The sequence below is a fragment of the Molothrus ater genome, chromosome Z (genome assembly GCF_012460135.2).
Source record: "Molothrus ater isolate BHLD 08-10-18 breed brown headed cowbird chromosome Z, BPBGC_Mater_1.1, whole genome shotgun sequence".
Lineage (NCBI taxonomy): Eukaryota > Metazoa > Chordata > Aves > Passeriformes > Icteridae > Molothrus > Molothrus ater.
In genome coordinates, this window is record NC_050511.2 from 53,141,514 (window position 1) to 53,160,009 (window position 18,496).

At 37.4% G+C, this 18,496-nt stretch overlaps 1 protein-coding gene across 1 annotated transcript in view; it reads left to right on the plus strand.

Annotated features, from left to right (window-relative positions):
- Positions 1-4,612, plus strand: part of KCNN2 (potassium calcium-activated channel subfamily N member 2) — a 71,379-nt gene extending 66,767 nt beyond the window's left edge. The window contains exon 8 of the mRNA XM_036403413.2: positions 518-4,612. Within this exon, the coding sequence (XP_036259306.1) occupies positions 518-805 (288 nt within the window). The 3' untranslated portion in view covers positions 806-4,612. The remainder of the gene's footprint in view (positions 1-517) is intronic.
- The last annotated feature ends 13,884 nt before the right edge of the window (positions 4,613-18,496 follow it).

Genomic DNA, 18,496 nt, shown 5'->3' on the forward strand with positions numbered 1-18,496 from the left:
TTACTTCTTGAACTACTTTTCAAAAACAATCCACTCAACTCCTCTTACTGCCAATTCAAGAAAATCTACCAAGTTTAAGGAGCAAGCCAGTGAACAGCATTTGTGCTCTGTAGAGCTCATTAGAAGAATGAAGGTATTTAAAACCAGAATCAAGAACAATTAAGGATGGAATACATCAGTGGAGCCTTCAGTCTCCTTGCGGCTTACACTGACTGTTCAAAAAGCTTAGCCTGGTACACTCTCAAACATCTGAATTTCCAAAAGGGGTCTGATCTTTAATTGATTTCAACTTCGACATCTAAAATAAATGGCTACAAAAAGCCATTAAGTTTCTGCTCAAGAAATCTAGTAGAAAGTTTAGTCTACTGTAATTTAATCTACAGGGAAAATTATTTCACAAAACTAGATATTGTTATAATACTCATCTCCTGTTTTACAAACCCTTGTACAGTTGTGCTACTTGTTACAGTACTTGTAAGGTCTCTCTAAACCTTTACTTACATCCTTCTACTTTCAGACTCAAAACATCATGTATGACATGATTTCTGACTTAAATGAAAGAAGTGAAGATTTTGAGAAGAGAATTGTTACTCTGGAAACTAAACTGGAAACTTTAATTGGTAGCATTCAAGCTCTTCCTGGACTGATTAGCCAGACAATCAGCCAGCAACAGAGGGAATTCCTCGAGGCTCAGATACAAAATTACGATAAGCATGTTGCCTACAGTGCTGAACGATCACGATCTTTGTCAAGAAGAAGGAGATCATCCTCCACAGCACCACCAACTTCATCAGAGAGTAGCTAGAAGAGAATAAGTTAACCGCAAAATAAAGACTTTTTGCCATCATATGGTCAATATTTTAGCTTTTATTGTAAAGCCCTATGGTTCTAGCCAGCGTTATCTAGGTTCTGATGTCAGAATCCTGGAAACCTGAACACATTTTAGGCCAAAATGAGTGAAAACTCCTCTTTTTTTTCCCCCTCCTCCTCTCAGATGCACAGTGAATGCACCTAGTATTGCTATATTAGATTGTTCTTCCTGTAATTTCACTTTTTATTCATGCACTTCAAACAAGCTTTACTACTACAATACATAATCTATTATAATAAAAATGTTAATTTCTGCACATAGTTACTTGATTACTTTGACCTAATTACCAAAAAAAAATCACAATCAAAAGACCTAATTATGAACTTTTAAGAAACTAAATCGAAGCTTAATAATTATTTCTAAGTATGAAAGCTAACTGTCTAAACTTTGCTTGCAGTGGAGGGGGAAAAAAACCAATATTAATCTAACAGTGTGCTGTGTATGTATAGTCATTTTAAAAGGTCATGAACGGCTTTGATTTCTGAAGTGACTAATTAAAAATATAGTTTATCCTAGAAAATAAGTCTCAGAATAAGCTATGGGTTTTAAAAATATTCTTAGGGCTTTTATTTAACATGCATTGGTACACACACACATATAGATAATATATATATACATATGTATTTATGTATATAAAATTATTTATGTGATGCCCATAGCAATGATCTTTTAAACTGACTATTCGTAAAGCTACTGGCATGCAAAAAGCACAGGCAAAGTCCTGTTTTCTTATTCAGAGTCTCGTAACAATGCCAGGTATGTTTGTCCAAATCAAAAGCATCACTTTCACCCAGAAGTCTCCTAATAATGCTATTTGGGTTTTGAAAGTGTTAGGTTGCTACTTTCTCCACTCCTTTCTTTGTGTTTCTGGAGTGAATGACTGACACACAGACTTAGAGTACACACGGTTGTGTGTGGCAGCACAGTATACATTATGTTTGGGCAATCCCCGTGGTTCCGGCTATGCAGTCAAGCTTAGCAAAACACTTCTAGCAATATTTCCAAAATCTCCTGTAAAAAGCCAGCTGTAGACTGGAGTTACAATAGAAGGGTATCTATAGTACTTTATTTTCATGCATAAAAATAAGGTCTCCTACTTTATTAAAGGAAAAAAAAAAAAAAAAAAAAAAAAAAAAAGAAATCACAAAGCATAGTCACCAGTAGGCACTGGTGAAAAGATTTTGACTAACATTTTTCCTGGTTTATTCTCCAGAATAGCAAAACTAGGTAAGTTTAAATGCTCAGTACATGCAACTTGCATTAACAATTCCTAGTTATAAACAGGAAATTTGACTTTATGAGACATCTTTAGTACTTGCTATTTACAAAATGTGCCAGTCCAGTCTGCCTCTCCCCCAGTTTACAGTCAAGGGTGACATCTGTAGCTAAACTGGTAGACATGGCTGACTGTTTCTATGTCTGCCTGGAAGTAACCAACTTGCTCATTGAAGAAAGTAAGGAAATGCACATTGCTCCATGAAACACTGTGACTTCTGGTCAGCAAGGACAGGCAGGAAAGAGTAATGCAGGAAGTCAGAGCAGAGCTCTTCTGGGCAAGACAGAAGAGCTTTCCAGCAATCAAAATTCCCCAAACCAAATACATAATCTGAAAAACAGCAGACACTTTAGGCCTTTTCAAATTAAAGGATCTTCCTTTTCTGGTGTTACGAATGTATAAATAATGAATGTATAAGTGACATCCAGAGGTATTGCATGCTTATTAAAAGGTCAATAATTTCTCTAACTTTTTATGTCCTTGAGAAAGAGGATGAGTTCAGTATTTTTCCCCCTAGAGCAGGACAGTTGCATGCCTTTGGCGTGCCTTATTTGCAGACTGTGGTATTTTGTGACTGGAAATAACAAGCAGTATGCATAGTATTTGCAGTTCTGCTTTTGTTTTTATGGAGATCATTTTCAAAGGAAAAGACGGATATTATATAGTCCTAATACTTTTCTAGTGCAGTCCTTAATTAGATGAGATTGTGAGTGGTCATAAGGCCAGTAGTGATTAATAATATTTGAATTTAATAGTCAAGATTTAGAAATATTTTTTCTCCTTTTTTGCATTTAGTTTAGAATACTCTTCTTGACATTGAATGTGAAATACACTTTCTGTAGCTTGAATACATTCCTTTTTCTCCTGTCAGCTTGAACTAGCTCTTTCATTGTTTACATCTTTTTAATATATGTATAACACCCATTTTTTGCACAACTGGGTTTTTAAAGAACTGTAGGTCCACTTTGAAAATTTTTGTCAATCTGTCAATTTTAATTAAGATCCAGCTACAAGTATTGGGCTGGCTATTTCTGTTGTGAAAGAGCAGCTGTCAATCTTTGACCTCTCAATTTCTTTTACTCATTAGGACTCGGAAGCCTGAATCTAATATTATTGCCACAGCTTTATGCAATGGTGAGATTCATCAGGATTATTTTCATCAGTAGCATTCTGTAACAACCTGCCAAATTGTTTTGGATTCCTTTCTTTTCTTTTTAAAGCAAAAAACAAATGATGTCACCATGTTATACTCCAGTTCTACATCTTAATTTACCTTCAAGACCACTACAGATATTTTATCTGCATTTTCAGCACGTATGATTTTTTTCTTATAATATCTGATTTCAGCACTAAGGTGCTGCATGGGGATACACTACATGAAAGGACTGATATAAACTTTTATTCAGGAGAGCACAAAGCACTCTTGGTTTGATTTTCTTACTCTTGACACTAGACTCCTTTTAGTCTTCCCTTGTCTGACTTTTGTAGTATCACAAATTCCATTACTGAATGTTTAGTTCCAAAGCTTTAGCTCTATCATTGTCAACATATATAATCACCAAAAGGAAAACATATCATTATGACAAATCATGGAAACGGTATATTTAAATGTAGACTTTTCTTGTAAAGATTGTTTACAAATGACAGGGAGTCTTTCTCAAAGCATATGGCGTATTTACCATATTACAATTGTAAAGCTTCATGCACCTATTGCCTTAGTTTCACCAGTAGGAAAATTCTGCTTTTGGTTGCTTATTAAGCTCTTTTTCACTACATTCCAGACACTGATTCCATTTATAAGTTTCTTGGAAGTCTTGTTGCTAGTCTGCTTTTTTAAAGACACCGAGCAGAGATACCTTGCTCGGAAGGACTGAAATGTAAGATCACAAATAGACCTGTTCACCATGCTTAAAATTAAATGCATTGATTTAAATAGTACTTTTTACTTACATTTACATTTTTTGCAGAATCAGAAGAATATGTTCATATGTTTTATGCTTGCAAATGCTCTGAAATTTTTGATTCTGTAAATCATTATGTATTTTAAGCTTGCATATCTTTCCAGACAGACTTGTGCAACTCAGCTCTTTTTTACCTCCTGCTGCTCCATAAGGATGTATCTTTTATGGAAAGAGATTTGTCATCTAAAAGTTTGGCATCCAGCTTAGGAGCTCTAAATGCCTTCTGGAGGTTCATACCTTGTGAGCTATTTCAAAACTATTGCTCCCCAGACTGAGTTTGGAATCACTGTCATCATTAGAGCAAACATTAGTGATAAGTATACTGTTTTACAAATTGTAAGACTCTTTCCATGTCAGATCATATGTAAACATTCAAGCTGATATGCCACACATTAAGAGCATATCTAAGCATAAAAGAATAAAAGGTGTTCAATGTGTCTAAAATTCAGAATAAAATCTGTAACCCTTATCAATACTAAAAATTAAAATTGTTTGTAAACTCTTTTCCCGTAACAGTTATGAAAAATTCTTACTAAGCTTTATTCACAGAAGGTTTTCTCCATCTGTCAAACTTTGTGTTCATATCCATTCTTTTTTTAAATCAAAGTCCTTAAAGTCTTTTTTTCCTTTTATTAATAATTATTAAGGGGTGACAAATTAATTATAAAGGGGTTGCAAGCAATGAAATAGAGGGGAAGGTGGGAAGGAGCTAACACTTATACATGTTATTTTCAGAATTCCACCTCTGCATTAGCATATCTAAATGCTCAGGTAGAAATGGACACAAATTTTAGCCAGCACTGCTGGCTACCCAGGTGACCAAGCCTGCCCTAGCCTGGGAAGAGCACTGCCATATCTGAAAAGTTCTGAGGTGGAGCTTACACGCACTCAAAGCCAACCATTTATGTGTGCGGAAATTAATGTCCATAGAACCTTATATGTACATAATAAAATTAACCTACAGCTGTCAATTAGGGCTTACAAATGTGGTCCCATATCTGTTGGCACAAATTCAGAGAAAACTAAGCTATAATGTATATTAGCCTTTTTATTCTGAACCTTTTAAGGGGTATCTGTAAGGTCTTATCTCTCTCCATGACTGAGAGAATAGAGAAAAAGAGATGCTTAGAAGATGCTTTGCAGTCAGGTGGGCGCATAGGGTTAGCTCTGACTTGCCTGAGTACCTCACTCTACATCAACTTTGGTCCAGAAACCACAGGGTTTTATTCACTCCAGAAAAAACAGGTTTCTCTCACTATAGAGGGAGTTAGCACAGCACTGAGCACATAAGTCCTGTCTCTCAAGAGCAGCCCGGTGTGCAAGATGATAAAAAATAGGAGAGGAGGATTGTGATAATTTATACAACTCTGCTCAAGACTTAGGGCTTAGCACAGCATCAAGCCCAATGCAGACACTTGATTCCCTGCCAAGAATTGCTTGCAGCTGGACAGTACAGCATGTGGTTGGAGCAGGTGGCAGTGTGGTCTGGCCCAGGGTATGTAGACATTCTGAAATGGAGGCAGTTACCAGAATTAGCATCACCCTACTGCCATATACTAGATCACCCTACTGCTGTATACTAGACTTTGTTACAGTGATATAGCTGAAGATCTATTAGATAAATAAATTTCAGGCCTTTTTGTGAAGAAGATTCCCCTGCAGAGGATTGCAAAGCTTTTCTGCACATTGAAGGATATGCAACACAGTGTCAGTGAAAAGAAAAACATAACAGTCTTGAAACTGTTGAAAACTATCATGGCAAGTAACAAAATTAGATGGAGAACTGAAGCTTTGTGCTGACTTCCCTTTCATTCAGATTCACTTAAATCCATTAGTATCTTCAAATATTTAGGAGAACCTATACTGTTTTCAATTATACATGAAGCGAGCTACAAGCTTTTAGTTAGATTAAAAGGTTCTGCTTTAAGACTATGCCTATTCTGACCTACTGTTCCCTTTCTAACCTGAATTTCAAAGTACCTTGAGTCTAAAGAGGACATGCATATTCTCCTATGTGGATTACAGCAAAGTAGGTCTCTGAACAAAAAAGCATTTTCAGTCCAGATAAATGACCAGCCATTATATAGCAAATGGAGTCAAAATGTTCAGTTCAGAGCTTAGAAAAGGTTTAAGTGAAGCCTCACTCCAGGTATGAAATTCATGGGGAACAATGAAATATAAGAGACTCTGTAATTATATTTCCTGAAAGTGAATTGCAGGGACACACTGTATGTGTTTAATACCAGCTTATCACCTTATATGGAATATTTTTCCAAATGTGAGAAATATGAAGACTGATCATCACAGAAATACAGAAATAAATACACAGAAATAAAGCAGGATTTTTTTAAACAAAGAACTCCAAACTCTAATAGAAATGTGGAGATCTGAAAGAGACTGTGCTAGACTATTCTCTTAAAAGGCTCCTAGAATCCATAGGTTAATATAAATTGCAAGAGATGATGTTTCAAGTGGTTTCAAGCAAAAATTAAGCAAAAAATATATCTCAGGAATAGTTTGGGACTTACAAAACATCACTGTGTTTGTGGTCAGTACCACAAATCTGCACAAAATGAAATGTGGCAGATCAGTTTTCCTGATGAAGTTAGAATGATATTTTGATGATATTAGAATGATATTAGAATGACATTAACATGACATGCATGTAGGAGAACAAGACATCTATCTTGGAATGACTCTTTAATTTAACCTGAAGTTTCAAATAGTATGGCACCCTAGGTAGTATAATAGTAACAATTAGAGCTCCAATTTTATTGTTTTTTCCTAATACTTAGCACAAATGAATGCACTTTGGGTAAGAGGCCTCTGAAGGGTGCATGCCACCCCCTCTGTTGTTGTAGCACACCCTCAACCTTTTGCTCTGTGCTTATTCCTCCTGCAGCTGCTGAGCACTGAGAACTGTGGCTGCCTCTCAGCATCCCTGGTACAAAGCTGCCCAGACTGATCTGAAAGGAGGTGGCCCTGGGGCACCTGAGAGGCCACTGGCCTGGTGCCTGTTACTGGAGAGAGCAGATAGCAGCACCCAGCCTGAAGGTGGCCTTGGCCCCTCAGTGGGACAGCAGCGTGTAACCTCTGCTCTTTCTCCCACACCACTGTATCACTACATTCTTCTGTTTCTTAAATGGTCTACTACACTGAAAAATGCTTTTCTTATCACATCTGAAACGTGATAAGATATCACTCATTGTGACAGGCTGTGCTACCACTGTGAAAAAAGCACAGGGTCTGCTTCTCCACTGTGGGCAAGGACAACGCTGTGCCATTCAGCAGAAGACTGTGTATGACAGAGACCTGCTGTCATGGTTTGACATCTCAAACCACGACACCTGCTTTCAAGATAGAAACCAAAAACACTCCAACAACTTCAGTTATCAGGATTCAAGGGGAATAAACATTAGAAAAGTGTTCTGGCTTGGCAATGAGATTTGGAATCTTGGCTTCTCAGTAGTTAAAATTAAATCTACTTAAAAAAAACACCAAAAAAACAGAGGGATAAAATGGCAGAAGAAGAGACGTCGATTAGCCCTGTGTTGGCCAAAAGACTTGTAGATTGGCTCCTAATCCTGCAAGTTCAGAAAACAGTCCCAAGGCTGAAATGTGCTAGCAAACTACCTAGTTTCACTGGCTTTCTTTGAAACAGAGCTTTCAGACAGTATGGCTAGTAATGGTGGATCAAACACATCACAATTCTGGTGGTTTCAACATGCTTGAAAGCACTTCTTGCTGCAGAGCTCAGTACCCTTGCACTGACTTGAGGCTGCTCAGCTGGCACTTCTGCCCAGCCAGTTCCACAGACCTGGCAGAAAACATTTCTGCCCTTTGAATTCACCTGGTCAGCTGTACTGTAACACCTTCCTCTCAGCTCAGGACATCACCCCCAGTCAGGTCTGCAGAGAAGAAGCCCTTTCATGGTTTCCCAAGCTACTTTGAAAAATAATGGAAGAACAGCCAGAGAAGTTTCTTTCCTTTCAGACTTTTTAGTTGCAATCTATACATAGAGGAAGCTGTTCAGTTATTGAAAGCACAGTGGTAGGAATTTAGGTCATATTTCTTTCAGTTATCAGGTGCAAAAAAATGAACACAAAAATTTAACATAAGAAATAGATTGCTTTTCCAGAGCTTATATATTCAGGGTTATATTTCCTGCCTTTCCATCCATCCTGTTTTATCCAGCCTTTAAAATGCATTTAGTAATTCAGCTGTACTTATGTTCAATTTGAATCAATTACTGTAACACAGCAGTATGAATATATATGCATTTCCAGAATTGCAGACACTCTTTTCAGTTGCAGGAAAACAGAAGAGAGATGGGAAAGAAAGCAGGTAGGCTTTTCAAATAATCTTTGCAATGAATTTTAGAGAGGCAGAAATAGGACAGAGAGGGTTTGATCCTCAGCCTCTCTATTAGTGGGCTATGGATACATCTGGGTTGTCCCTTGGAGGCTGTGCCCACATCTGTCATGGAGAGGAAATAGGCCATATCTGCATAAAATGCAAGAGTCTGGTGTCTGGTAGAAGCATGAGGGCGTCTCTTTGTTGCTCACATTTCACCCATGTGAACCTCTCTTTCCCCAGCTTTCTGTTCAAAGATCTGCAGCTGTCGTATACAATATTCATAATGGACTACACAAAAAAAAAAAAATTGAAGAAAATGTTTCTTATGTGTGTATGAAATGGCCAGAGGCACACTGGTGGTGTTTGAATGCACAATTCAGGGTATGAAGTTCTACCCCCTGTGATTTGCTCGATATTATTTGGTCTGCAAGGAGCTACAGAGTAGCACACCACACACTACTCAAGTTCCACAGTTTTTTGAACAGCTCAGTTCACCTGAGTGCATAAAAAATGCAAAAGGCTGAGCAACACAGTTACGTACAAAGCAGCTGCACAAATGAGCCCAGCAAAGAGTGTGGTGATTTGATTTTGTGAATGAAGAAGCATTTGCCCAGAACTCTATTTAATTCACTTAAAGAGAGCCAGAAGCTTCCCTCTGTGTGTATTATTGTTCCAAATAACTTCCAAGATGACTGTCAGAAAATCTTGATAGAAATAAATTGTTTATGTTGTAAGCCCTGGCATTTCTGCTAGATAACTCTCATATGGAATGGAAGTCTCAGAGAACAATGAAGTTATTTATCCAAAGTAATTTATAGGAAATACCACCCTTTTCCCTGAGATTTGATTTCTAACCCATCAGGGATGGATGTACATAATGCACACCTGTAAATAGACATTTCCTTTTATTTTCAGGCAGATGAGGGGGGAGGAACATTTGAATTAATGCCAAAGCAGGGTAGCAATGACGTTTGTAGGAAAAAGATACTTTTCATTTCTGGAAGGTTTAGCTACCTAATTTTCTCTGTGTCCTCAGAGGATTGAAATATAAAGACACTTAGACCAAGCACCAGCAAGCAGATTTCTTCTCCTGATCCTTTCCAGGTACATGCTTCCCATTCATCACCTTCATTCTTTCAGTGACAGGATGCTCTCCTTGAGAAAGCAGGAAAACTGGGCTCAGATCCCTCTGGAAAGCAGTAAGTGTGTACTTTCCTACAGCTTCTTTCTTGTCTTATTGTCTGGGCAGCTTGGTGCTTAGCTTCTTTCTCTGTGAGTCAGAGACAGTCTCAACTTCTGCAATCAGGCAATGCTGTGCAAGTGCAACATTACCAAGAAAACATGAAGCTGTTTCTTGTGGGGTTTGAAAGCAAACCAGACAGAGAGCAGGTCAATGATGCAAGTACCAGACACTGTTTGAGAACTAATGCCATTGTTAAATACCTCATGTGAAGTTAGTCCTGGGCTCATCCTGTCCCCAGTCTGGTTTTGTGGGAAAGGAAGAGGTGTTAAAAAATAGCCTAGAGCATTCCTAAAAGAGGAAAGAAAAAGATAATTATTTTTAAAGTTCTTCTATAACAAAAAGAATGAACAAAATTTTTTTTTCCAGAAATAATGGAATTATTCAGCACTTGGGAGACTAATCCCATAAGGAGTCAGAATTAAAGGTTTTCAGTTTCACCAGTTGCCCCATCAAGTTCTGTTTGCTTTCTAATATTTAAGTGCAACTTACTTTTTTCCCTTAACATATTTTTTCTGTACTTAATGTAAGGTGTTTATTCATTATAAGGTCTTTTCCTTCACTTCAGTAACAGAAGAGTACTTCTCCAGATTTTGTTTGGGGTGGACAAAATCACATTTGTTTACACAAATATATTCTTCTTTGCAGTTACCTTGGTCATGCTGCTTCAAACTCTCTGACATCCATCAGAGAATTAAACAGAAGGCAGCATATTAAAGCAACAGGCTCTTGAAATCCATGGGTGCAATACACTCTTCTCTGTTTTCTTCATTATTTTATTTCTTTATTATTAGTAGTGAATATCTGTAATGACAATAAGGCAAGATCAGTTTACTCTGGTTAGAAAAGATGGGGGCTGTCTTGTGTTTAGGTGTCACTGAACACAGTGAGACAATTCCTACTCTCTCTCAAATGCACTTCAGTCTATACAAGTTTAAAAGCATGGGGAAAACTCATCCACCAAATGATGGATTCTATCATAAAGCTATCATGGAATTTCAAGGTTTCAATTTAGACTGGTCCCCTAAGTTCATCGCTACTTGCTGCCCTACCAGTACTTCTACCAGAAATCTTTTGGCAGCTCTCTGCTAAGCATGTGGAATCTGCATATCACATTTCAAAAAGACATAACCTTTCAGATACATTGCCTGCAAATCCTTGACACAACCTTGGCAGTCAGGGTCACACAGGATAAACAAGGAAGTGCACAACTCTCATATAACCAAAGCTTTTGTCATGACAGTTCCTGCCTTTCTTTCTTGGTGTTTTTTCAGAGGTTGTTTTTGTTTGCTTTTTTTTTAGGTTTTTTGGGGGGGGTGTTGGTTTTTTTTTTGATGGGGAGGAGTTGTGTTGAGTGGGATATGTTAATTTAAAAAGGTTGATATGTCAGTATATTAGTTTTATTAGTACAATTTTTACACTATATTGAGATAGTGCCTTTGGCCCATAATATCTTTTGTCCAAAGTAACCTCTGCAGCTTTATCAAGTTATAGTGCAAAAAAGCTGAAAACTTTTATTAAGACTTTGGATTTCTATGCTCCTCTTTATGTGTAGTTTTCCTTACCCCTTTCCTTATTATGTTGGTTTCAAGGTACCTGGATGGGTACCAAAGACCATAAAAATTTGACGGCTGTTCTCTAGCTAGCATTAAGAAAGTTAAATAAAAAGCTAATGCTGTAGACAACTTGTTTGCAAGATTTAAGATGAAAATAATGTATTTCTAAAATGAATTTACCTGAATATTTAATCTTTACTATTTTTCTTCTGTTCCTAAATTCCTGAGAGTTTCTGCAATTTCTCTATTTGGTTTGTAAGTCTCACTGAAGAACTTCAGTCCTTACAGTCCTGCACAGTTATCTCCCCATGAAAGAAGGCAGCCAGAGACCAAACAAGTGGCAAATTTCCATGGAGAATTCCACAGAGGCAAATGCAAAAATTCTTGTAGCAAGACATAGAGTTGGAAAAGGAAAGAGAGGAGTCCATGTTGGTTAAAAGTATGTTGCCATTTAGACAAGAATAATATTGGAAAATCCTTTTGTGATGTCTGGATCTTCCTTCCAAATACTTGCAAGTTTTAGTATACCTGTGAGACAAAGAAAGAAGGTGCTGAATGTCAGCTTTATCAAATGGGAGCTCTCACAGATGCTTCTAAACCTCAGAACTCTTTCAGCTCATGCATAGATGGATCTGCACAGCTGGTAAGCTCTGCCAAGCTTTACCAAACTTCAGAGAGTTGTTTTTAGCTTGGTTGTTGCAAACTGGTCTAAAAGACTAAAATGTGTCCTCTGTTGCAAGAAAGTTGGTGCAAGATTCCAAAACAGTCAGGAGTCAGGATGATCCTACTGTCTTCTTAAAAGGAAGGGAAAAAAAAAAAGGAAAAAAAAAGAGAGAGAGAGAGAGAGAGAGAGAGGGAGAGAGAGAGAGAGAGGAAAGATCCCAAACCCTCTACAAAACCAATTAAAAAAACAACAATAAACCCCAAACTCAAACCAATCTACCTTTCTCCAAACATATCACTCAACACCCTCCACAAAATTCACAACTACTGACAGATTTCCTTGAGTGGTGGAACCATAAAATTGGTTGCCCAACAGAAACTCTCTGAGGATCCAGCTCTTGCAAGAGTATTGCCACTGGAATGGCTCTTCCATGAGCAGTGTAGTAACAGATCGTCTCTTTCTCCAGCTGCTAAGATCCTAGAAGTTTTTAAAAATATTTAGTTTTAATTTTCTACTACAACGTTAGGGTTTTTTTCTGAAATTAGGCAACACTTTTAAGAAGAAAGGAGGGACTGACTAATTTTATAACCCTGCATGCCTCCCTGCTTTCAGAACCCAAGTTTAAGCACTTTATATACTGTACACAGTATATAAGTGCTTTGGTAAGAGATTGGTAGCAATCTCTACCAAAACTAGCTAGCTAGTTTGCTGTTGCAGTTATTGGTAGTTGCCTGAGTAACAAAATCTGGTTCCCCTATGACTGCAAAGAATCTTCAGATGGAGGTCTCCCCAAGGCTCCTTCCACATACAGGCATTTGCTAATTAAATCTCCTGGCTGGCCTGTGGTGAAGATGTGCATGCTCACCTCCCAAAGGTAGCTGGTGGGTGCAGGTGGAGGAGTAAAAAAAGGAAATTTTCCCTATAAATTTCTAATATTAGGGAAATAAATTTTTCCCTATAAATTTCTAATATATGCTTTATGCATTAACTACATAACTACTTAGAAAGTACTGTCAGTTTCTTGGGAGCTGGAGTCCACAGTATCTGGAATACATCAGACCCTGACTACCTTATAATACAGTTTTTCAGGCCAGAGTTACCTGGCCACATAAATACAGAAGCAAACCAACATTTGTTTATGTACACAAAAAGAAGCATACTTTGTCCTCTCAGCCCACATTTGCCCCTGATGCTTCGATTTCTTCTCTTTACAATGTAATATTAGTGATATTTCAGTGTGTGTATGCTCACTGATATGGTATGATACCTCAACCCACCCTGCTTAGAGATCACAGAATCACAAAAGATATGAAGGGTAGGTAATGGAAGGGATATAAATTGTGCAGTTGTCTTCAGCCTGACAACAACAATGGCAAAGATTTTAATTTCTTCCCCCCTCATCTCCACTCTACCAGATACCCTAAATTTGTGCTTTCATAGGAGAAGAAAGCCCACACCACAGTAGTTCCCTCCAAGACACTTATATTAAATAAACATGTCTTTAATAACTATGCATTCAGATATTTTATTGCACACACATAACTGAAAAAAATGAACGGATATTACTACTAATTTCAACCTTTTTTGCACATATTGGCAGTCATGACTTACTATTTTGCAGAGTGACTCCGCAGTTCTTAGCCACTAATCATGCATTACTTCAATCCACAGGATGTACATTACATTCATACATGCAACAACTAAAACAGACCAAAATTCATCTCCCAAAAAACAGTTAGCATTATTTCTTCACTGGAAATAGAAGCCTTGTAAATATTACTTTGGCACATTAGTTATCAAGTTTCCTCTTTAGGACTTCCTCTAGGACTATTCTTTCCAAAATAGCTTTTACTAAAGAGCCGAGTTCATTAAATCTGAACACCTGTCCAGCTTTTATTTGCCATGGATTGAAAAAAGAAAAAATGACTGATGATATGTGAAAAATAATTTTAGAGATGAAAATACATAAACCAAATTCTTGGTGAATATATAGTACACCTTGATTTTCCTAAACACAGTAAATAAATTTCAACGTTTTAATGCTGTTAGCAGACCCTAGTATTAGTCTTTGTACACAGTTATGTGGTTACACATTACTTGGTGTAAGTTTGAGGAGAAATATAGACTTTATGCTGGTAAGTTTTTACACCTTAAAAGACTCCAAATATAGTTCCTAAATCTATATGCCAGTACAGAAACAGCCAGCTTAGTTTTAGAGCTTTGAGAATGCATTAACTTTGATCAAGTTTTCCTGATACTTCACATATAGTAATATTTGTAAAGTACTTTGCCTCCCTAAACAACAGCACACCCCCTGAATTCTAAACATACTGTCTGTTTAAACTAATTATTATATTTGTTTTGGGAACAAGTGAAACTGCTACCTATTGTGTAAACAAAAATACCGTTGTCCAATTTGATCAGCTTCAACATAATTGACTGCACCCTCCAAAAAACTAAAACGGAACTGTAATTGCATCATCTGCTATTGCATTTGCAGATACTGAGTCTCCATTCTCTTAAATATGTTACATTTTACTTGAGGCACTGTAGGCATCTCATTTCATAGAGATGTAGTAAAGAAAATAGGAAGGGATAGGGTGGATGGTGGTTTGTTGTAATTGTTTTTCTCCAAAATATATCCAGGACATCCAGCACTGCAAGAGGCAGGGTTGCTTAGTACTACAATTCATAAGGAAGACAGACATTGTCTTGCATGATCTCTTGAAATGGGAGCTTTCTTCTCCTTGCTATCAAGATTATTTGCAGGAAGAGGAAGGATCAGCTATCCTTCAGTAACTTCAATGAATCTTGGAGGTAAAACACCTGAGTGAAGAGTAACAGAAAACAAAAGGAAAAAATCAGACCTTAGTGATAAGGTGAAATTAGACATGAAAATAAATAGTTTTGCCATAATTATTGCATTCTCTGACAGTGAAATGGAATTTCTCTCAAATGTGATTGAAAGCCAAAATGATATAATCAAATCCACTTGTGTTGCAGAATCGTTGGGTTTTTTTTAAAATACGTTAATGCTAAAAGGAAAATATGTAGTTCATATTAAGTACATACTAAGCAAGAATTTTAAGTATTCTATTGCAAAGAAAATTCAAGTATCATACTGAAAAATGAATATCAAGTGCAGTGTCCCTTGTAGAGAGCAGCCCTTTACTTCTCATATGAAGCATTACTTTGGCAAATGTAGAGCAAGATGCAAGGCTGACTACAAACAAGAATTAATGTGAAAATCCAGTGATAGCAAACAAAACAGGGAACAAACCTGCTTGTTTCTCTTGTAGCCTCCGATCCCCTGGTATATTGGTGTCACAGGCAGCTTCAGCCAGTATCATATATCTCTGGGGACTCTCAGCTTGTCCTCTTTAGTGCCTGACACCAGTATAGAATATGGTATCCCAGACTTATTTCTTTCAAAATTGTATGAATTCAACCAAAAACTTCTTTTAAATTTAAGTGAATTCCATTTAAAATGAAAAGCAGTGTGGTTTTATTTCCTAAACTCTTTGCGTCAGAAGAGATACGGACCAAAATCTTTAAGGAGGTCTTCCTTTTAGTCTGTGCTTCCTGTATGAGATAATGAAGAAAAAGGTAACTGAGTGCTACAGTTCACTAGCACTACAATTCTGAAATTGTACCTCAAAAAGCATGGGTCAGAAATATATTTCTTACACCAGTGCAAAGGTCATGTATTTTAAAATAGATATTTTTTACTGAATGCTATTCTAACTTCCTAAACAAATAACTAACTTAGTCTAAACTACTTTGGGCAATCATATTTCTCGCCATGATGACACTGGAATAAAAATTCATTTCTGGCTGCAGTGGCACTGAGTTCCTTTGGGAACTGTCTTCTGGCACGAACTAGAATTTCTTTTTTTTTTTTTTTCTCTTTTTCCCCCAGTACCACTAAATAGTGGAGGATCCTTGTGAAGTGTTAAGCCTTCCACAGCTTCACAGCAGGCAGCTAGAGCAGGAAACACATTCTTTCTTACCACAAAGCAGAAATATATTCTCAGCCCTATGCAATTCTATCTTGCTGCTGAGAGATCTGATCAGAGGCTGATGCAAGTAAGGGCTTTGGCTTAGACTTATTGCTGTCAGAAAGACAATGTTCAGCAGTCTGCAGCAATACTGTGTGCATTACAGGCATGTGCCCAACAACAGCTGGGCGTGTGGGAAGGACAAATGAAGTATGTAACTGGATTTTGTTGTCTTGCATGATAGCAGTGTTTCTGGCATGATCAGCATCTTCATATGAAGCTGCAGGAGTTCTCCACAGATGTTGGATACTCCAGTTGAGCAACACAGATTCTGGTGCTTAGGCTATCTAAATAAGATGGCTTTCACATGGGTGAACTGTCTTTGTACTGGTGTAAGCTGCAGCCTTCACATCAACAACAAAGAAATCAACTAAATAACAGACTTCAGGAGTGAGACCTCAGTACAGCTTGATCCTTTACTTCTGGACCTGTCATGAAGATTAGACAAAACATTCAAGCTATGTTTTGGCTACAGCTCTCAGCATCCTTTTCCTGAAAAGCCACAGATGTAGAATTAAGTACCATCTGGAAGGACAGTTAGTGGAAATTTTCTGGAGTATCAGGATTTTGCTGGCTACCATTAAACTATTGATAGCAGCCATTTCACTGTCCTTTTTGAAAGTGGACACACTCAAGAAAATTGAATAAAGCAGCATGATCGCTGCTTTCAGTCAGAAAACTGAGGAGCTGTAAAGATATAAATTTTTAAATAAAATTCTCTCTTTTTGCCCACAAAATACTGAACAATCTAGAATTATTTTGTTTTACGACTATATAAAATATCTTTTATAGGTTTAGGAAGAGTCCATAAAAGTCTCCTGTTTTATGATTGAGGTCATCAAATTTCAGCATGACTTATTTGTCTGAACTATGGTCACAGCTGGAAGGTAAAGTATAGTTGAAAAGATAAGGAAGATGAAGAGGCTTTTTAAAATAATGCAGATGATGGTACTGTGACCATCTTCTGAGCTATCTTCAAGGAAATCCTGTTGTCCAACTATTGTTTTATCTTTTCTCCTACCAATAGGAGGTTTTTTGTTGTGTACAATGAAAGACTTGATAATACAAACATGGAATCTGAAAACACCTATACCCACAGAGGAAGCCTAACTTTTAATGAAGTTTGGGGAGGCAGAGGTGAATATGAATAGTGAGAGAATGCTCATAATCATAAGGTGCAAGAACTTTCCCTGCTACTCAGAGCACAGCCATGAGAAGCACCTAAAAATAACTTTTAACTTCACAAATCCACAGTCCTGCAGGAGGAGACATTAATTTCTGCCAAAAGACTGAAATTCCATTAGCAGTTGAACATGAGCAAACTTATTATTGAGAGCACAAGGTTGTCTTCCAGCAGCTTCCTGAAAACCACTTACAACAGTCTTCTAGACTAGAAAACTGAGCCTGGTGGGAGATCCAAGTACTTCTTTAAACTTAGCATTGACAGCATATCCATTTGGGGAAGGGAAAACTTAAATTAGGTTGCTATAAATACTGTCAATCCCAGTGTCATAATAGGAAGTTCAATTATCTTAGGCTGGTCCAAATTCGTATTCTGAAAATGAAATGATGAAGCACCACGTTGTGGGTATTTTGTTGGGGTTTTTTTGGTTTTTTTAAATTGGCCATTCTGTCAGTTGCTCTGAGGGAAAGCTCAGCAGCATAAGAAAGCAGGAGTCTTCTGTAAAAATGCAGCAGCTGTTTGTAAGGGCTTGTTGAAATCACCATGAAACTTGAACTGTATTGGAGGCAAGACTGTGAAACAAAATAGCCTGTAATGAGCAGCTGTGCCTGAGGAGTTCAGCTTCAGTGTTTTTAAACTGGAAGCTCCTTGCAGAGAGCTTTTCCCAGGCTCAAGAACAGATTCTCTTGATGCAAGGGTCAGAGAAATTTTTAAAACCTTCTGGGTCAGACAGCTCATTTATCTCTTGATTTCTTTTTAACCCACCCTACTTTCAAGCACTGATAACATCCCTCTCACTAGGAAGGGACTGAAGCAACCAACCCAGTAACTATCAGGGAGACAACACTTGATCTATTTTTAAAAATCTAGGATTGCTCACAATGCAAGTTAAACCACCCTGTATTCTATTCCCCTGGCTACAGAGGACAGAGTCAAGAAATTCCCCAAATGTTGCTTTTCCCCAAGGAGTTGAAAACAGGCAACTATAAACATTGCAAAAGTCTTGCCAGATTCTGAGCAATTTTTCTCTGGTTTCTGCCACAAAAGATCCACACAGAATCACAGCACACATTACTTTTCAGGAGCTTTCAGATATGTGATTAATAAAAATAGGGGATTTTTTACTCATAAACCATATTAGCTTTGTAGTACTGGCAAGTAATTCACTTTTATAAAAGAGTTTTTAAAATCTAAACTGGAGGAATGAGGAAAGGAGATCAGAACTCCTTAATAAGACATCTGCAGAGACACAATGCACCCAGATCTCAGGAAGACCCAGCCAAGAGCAGCTGTTTCACTCTGAACATTAGCTAGCTCATCTGACATGGCTT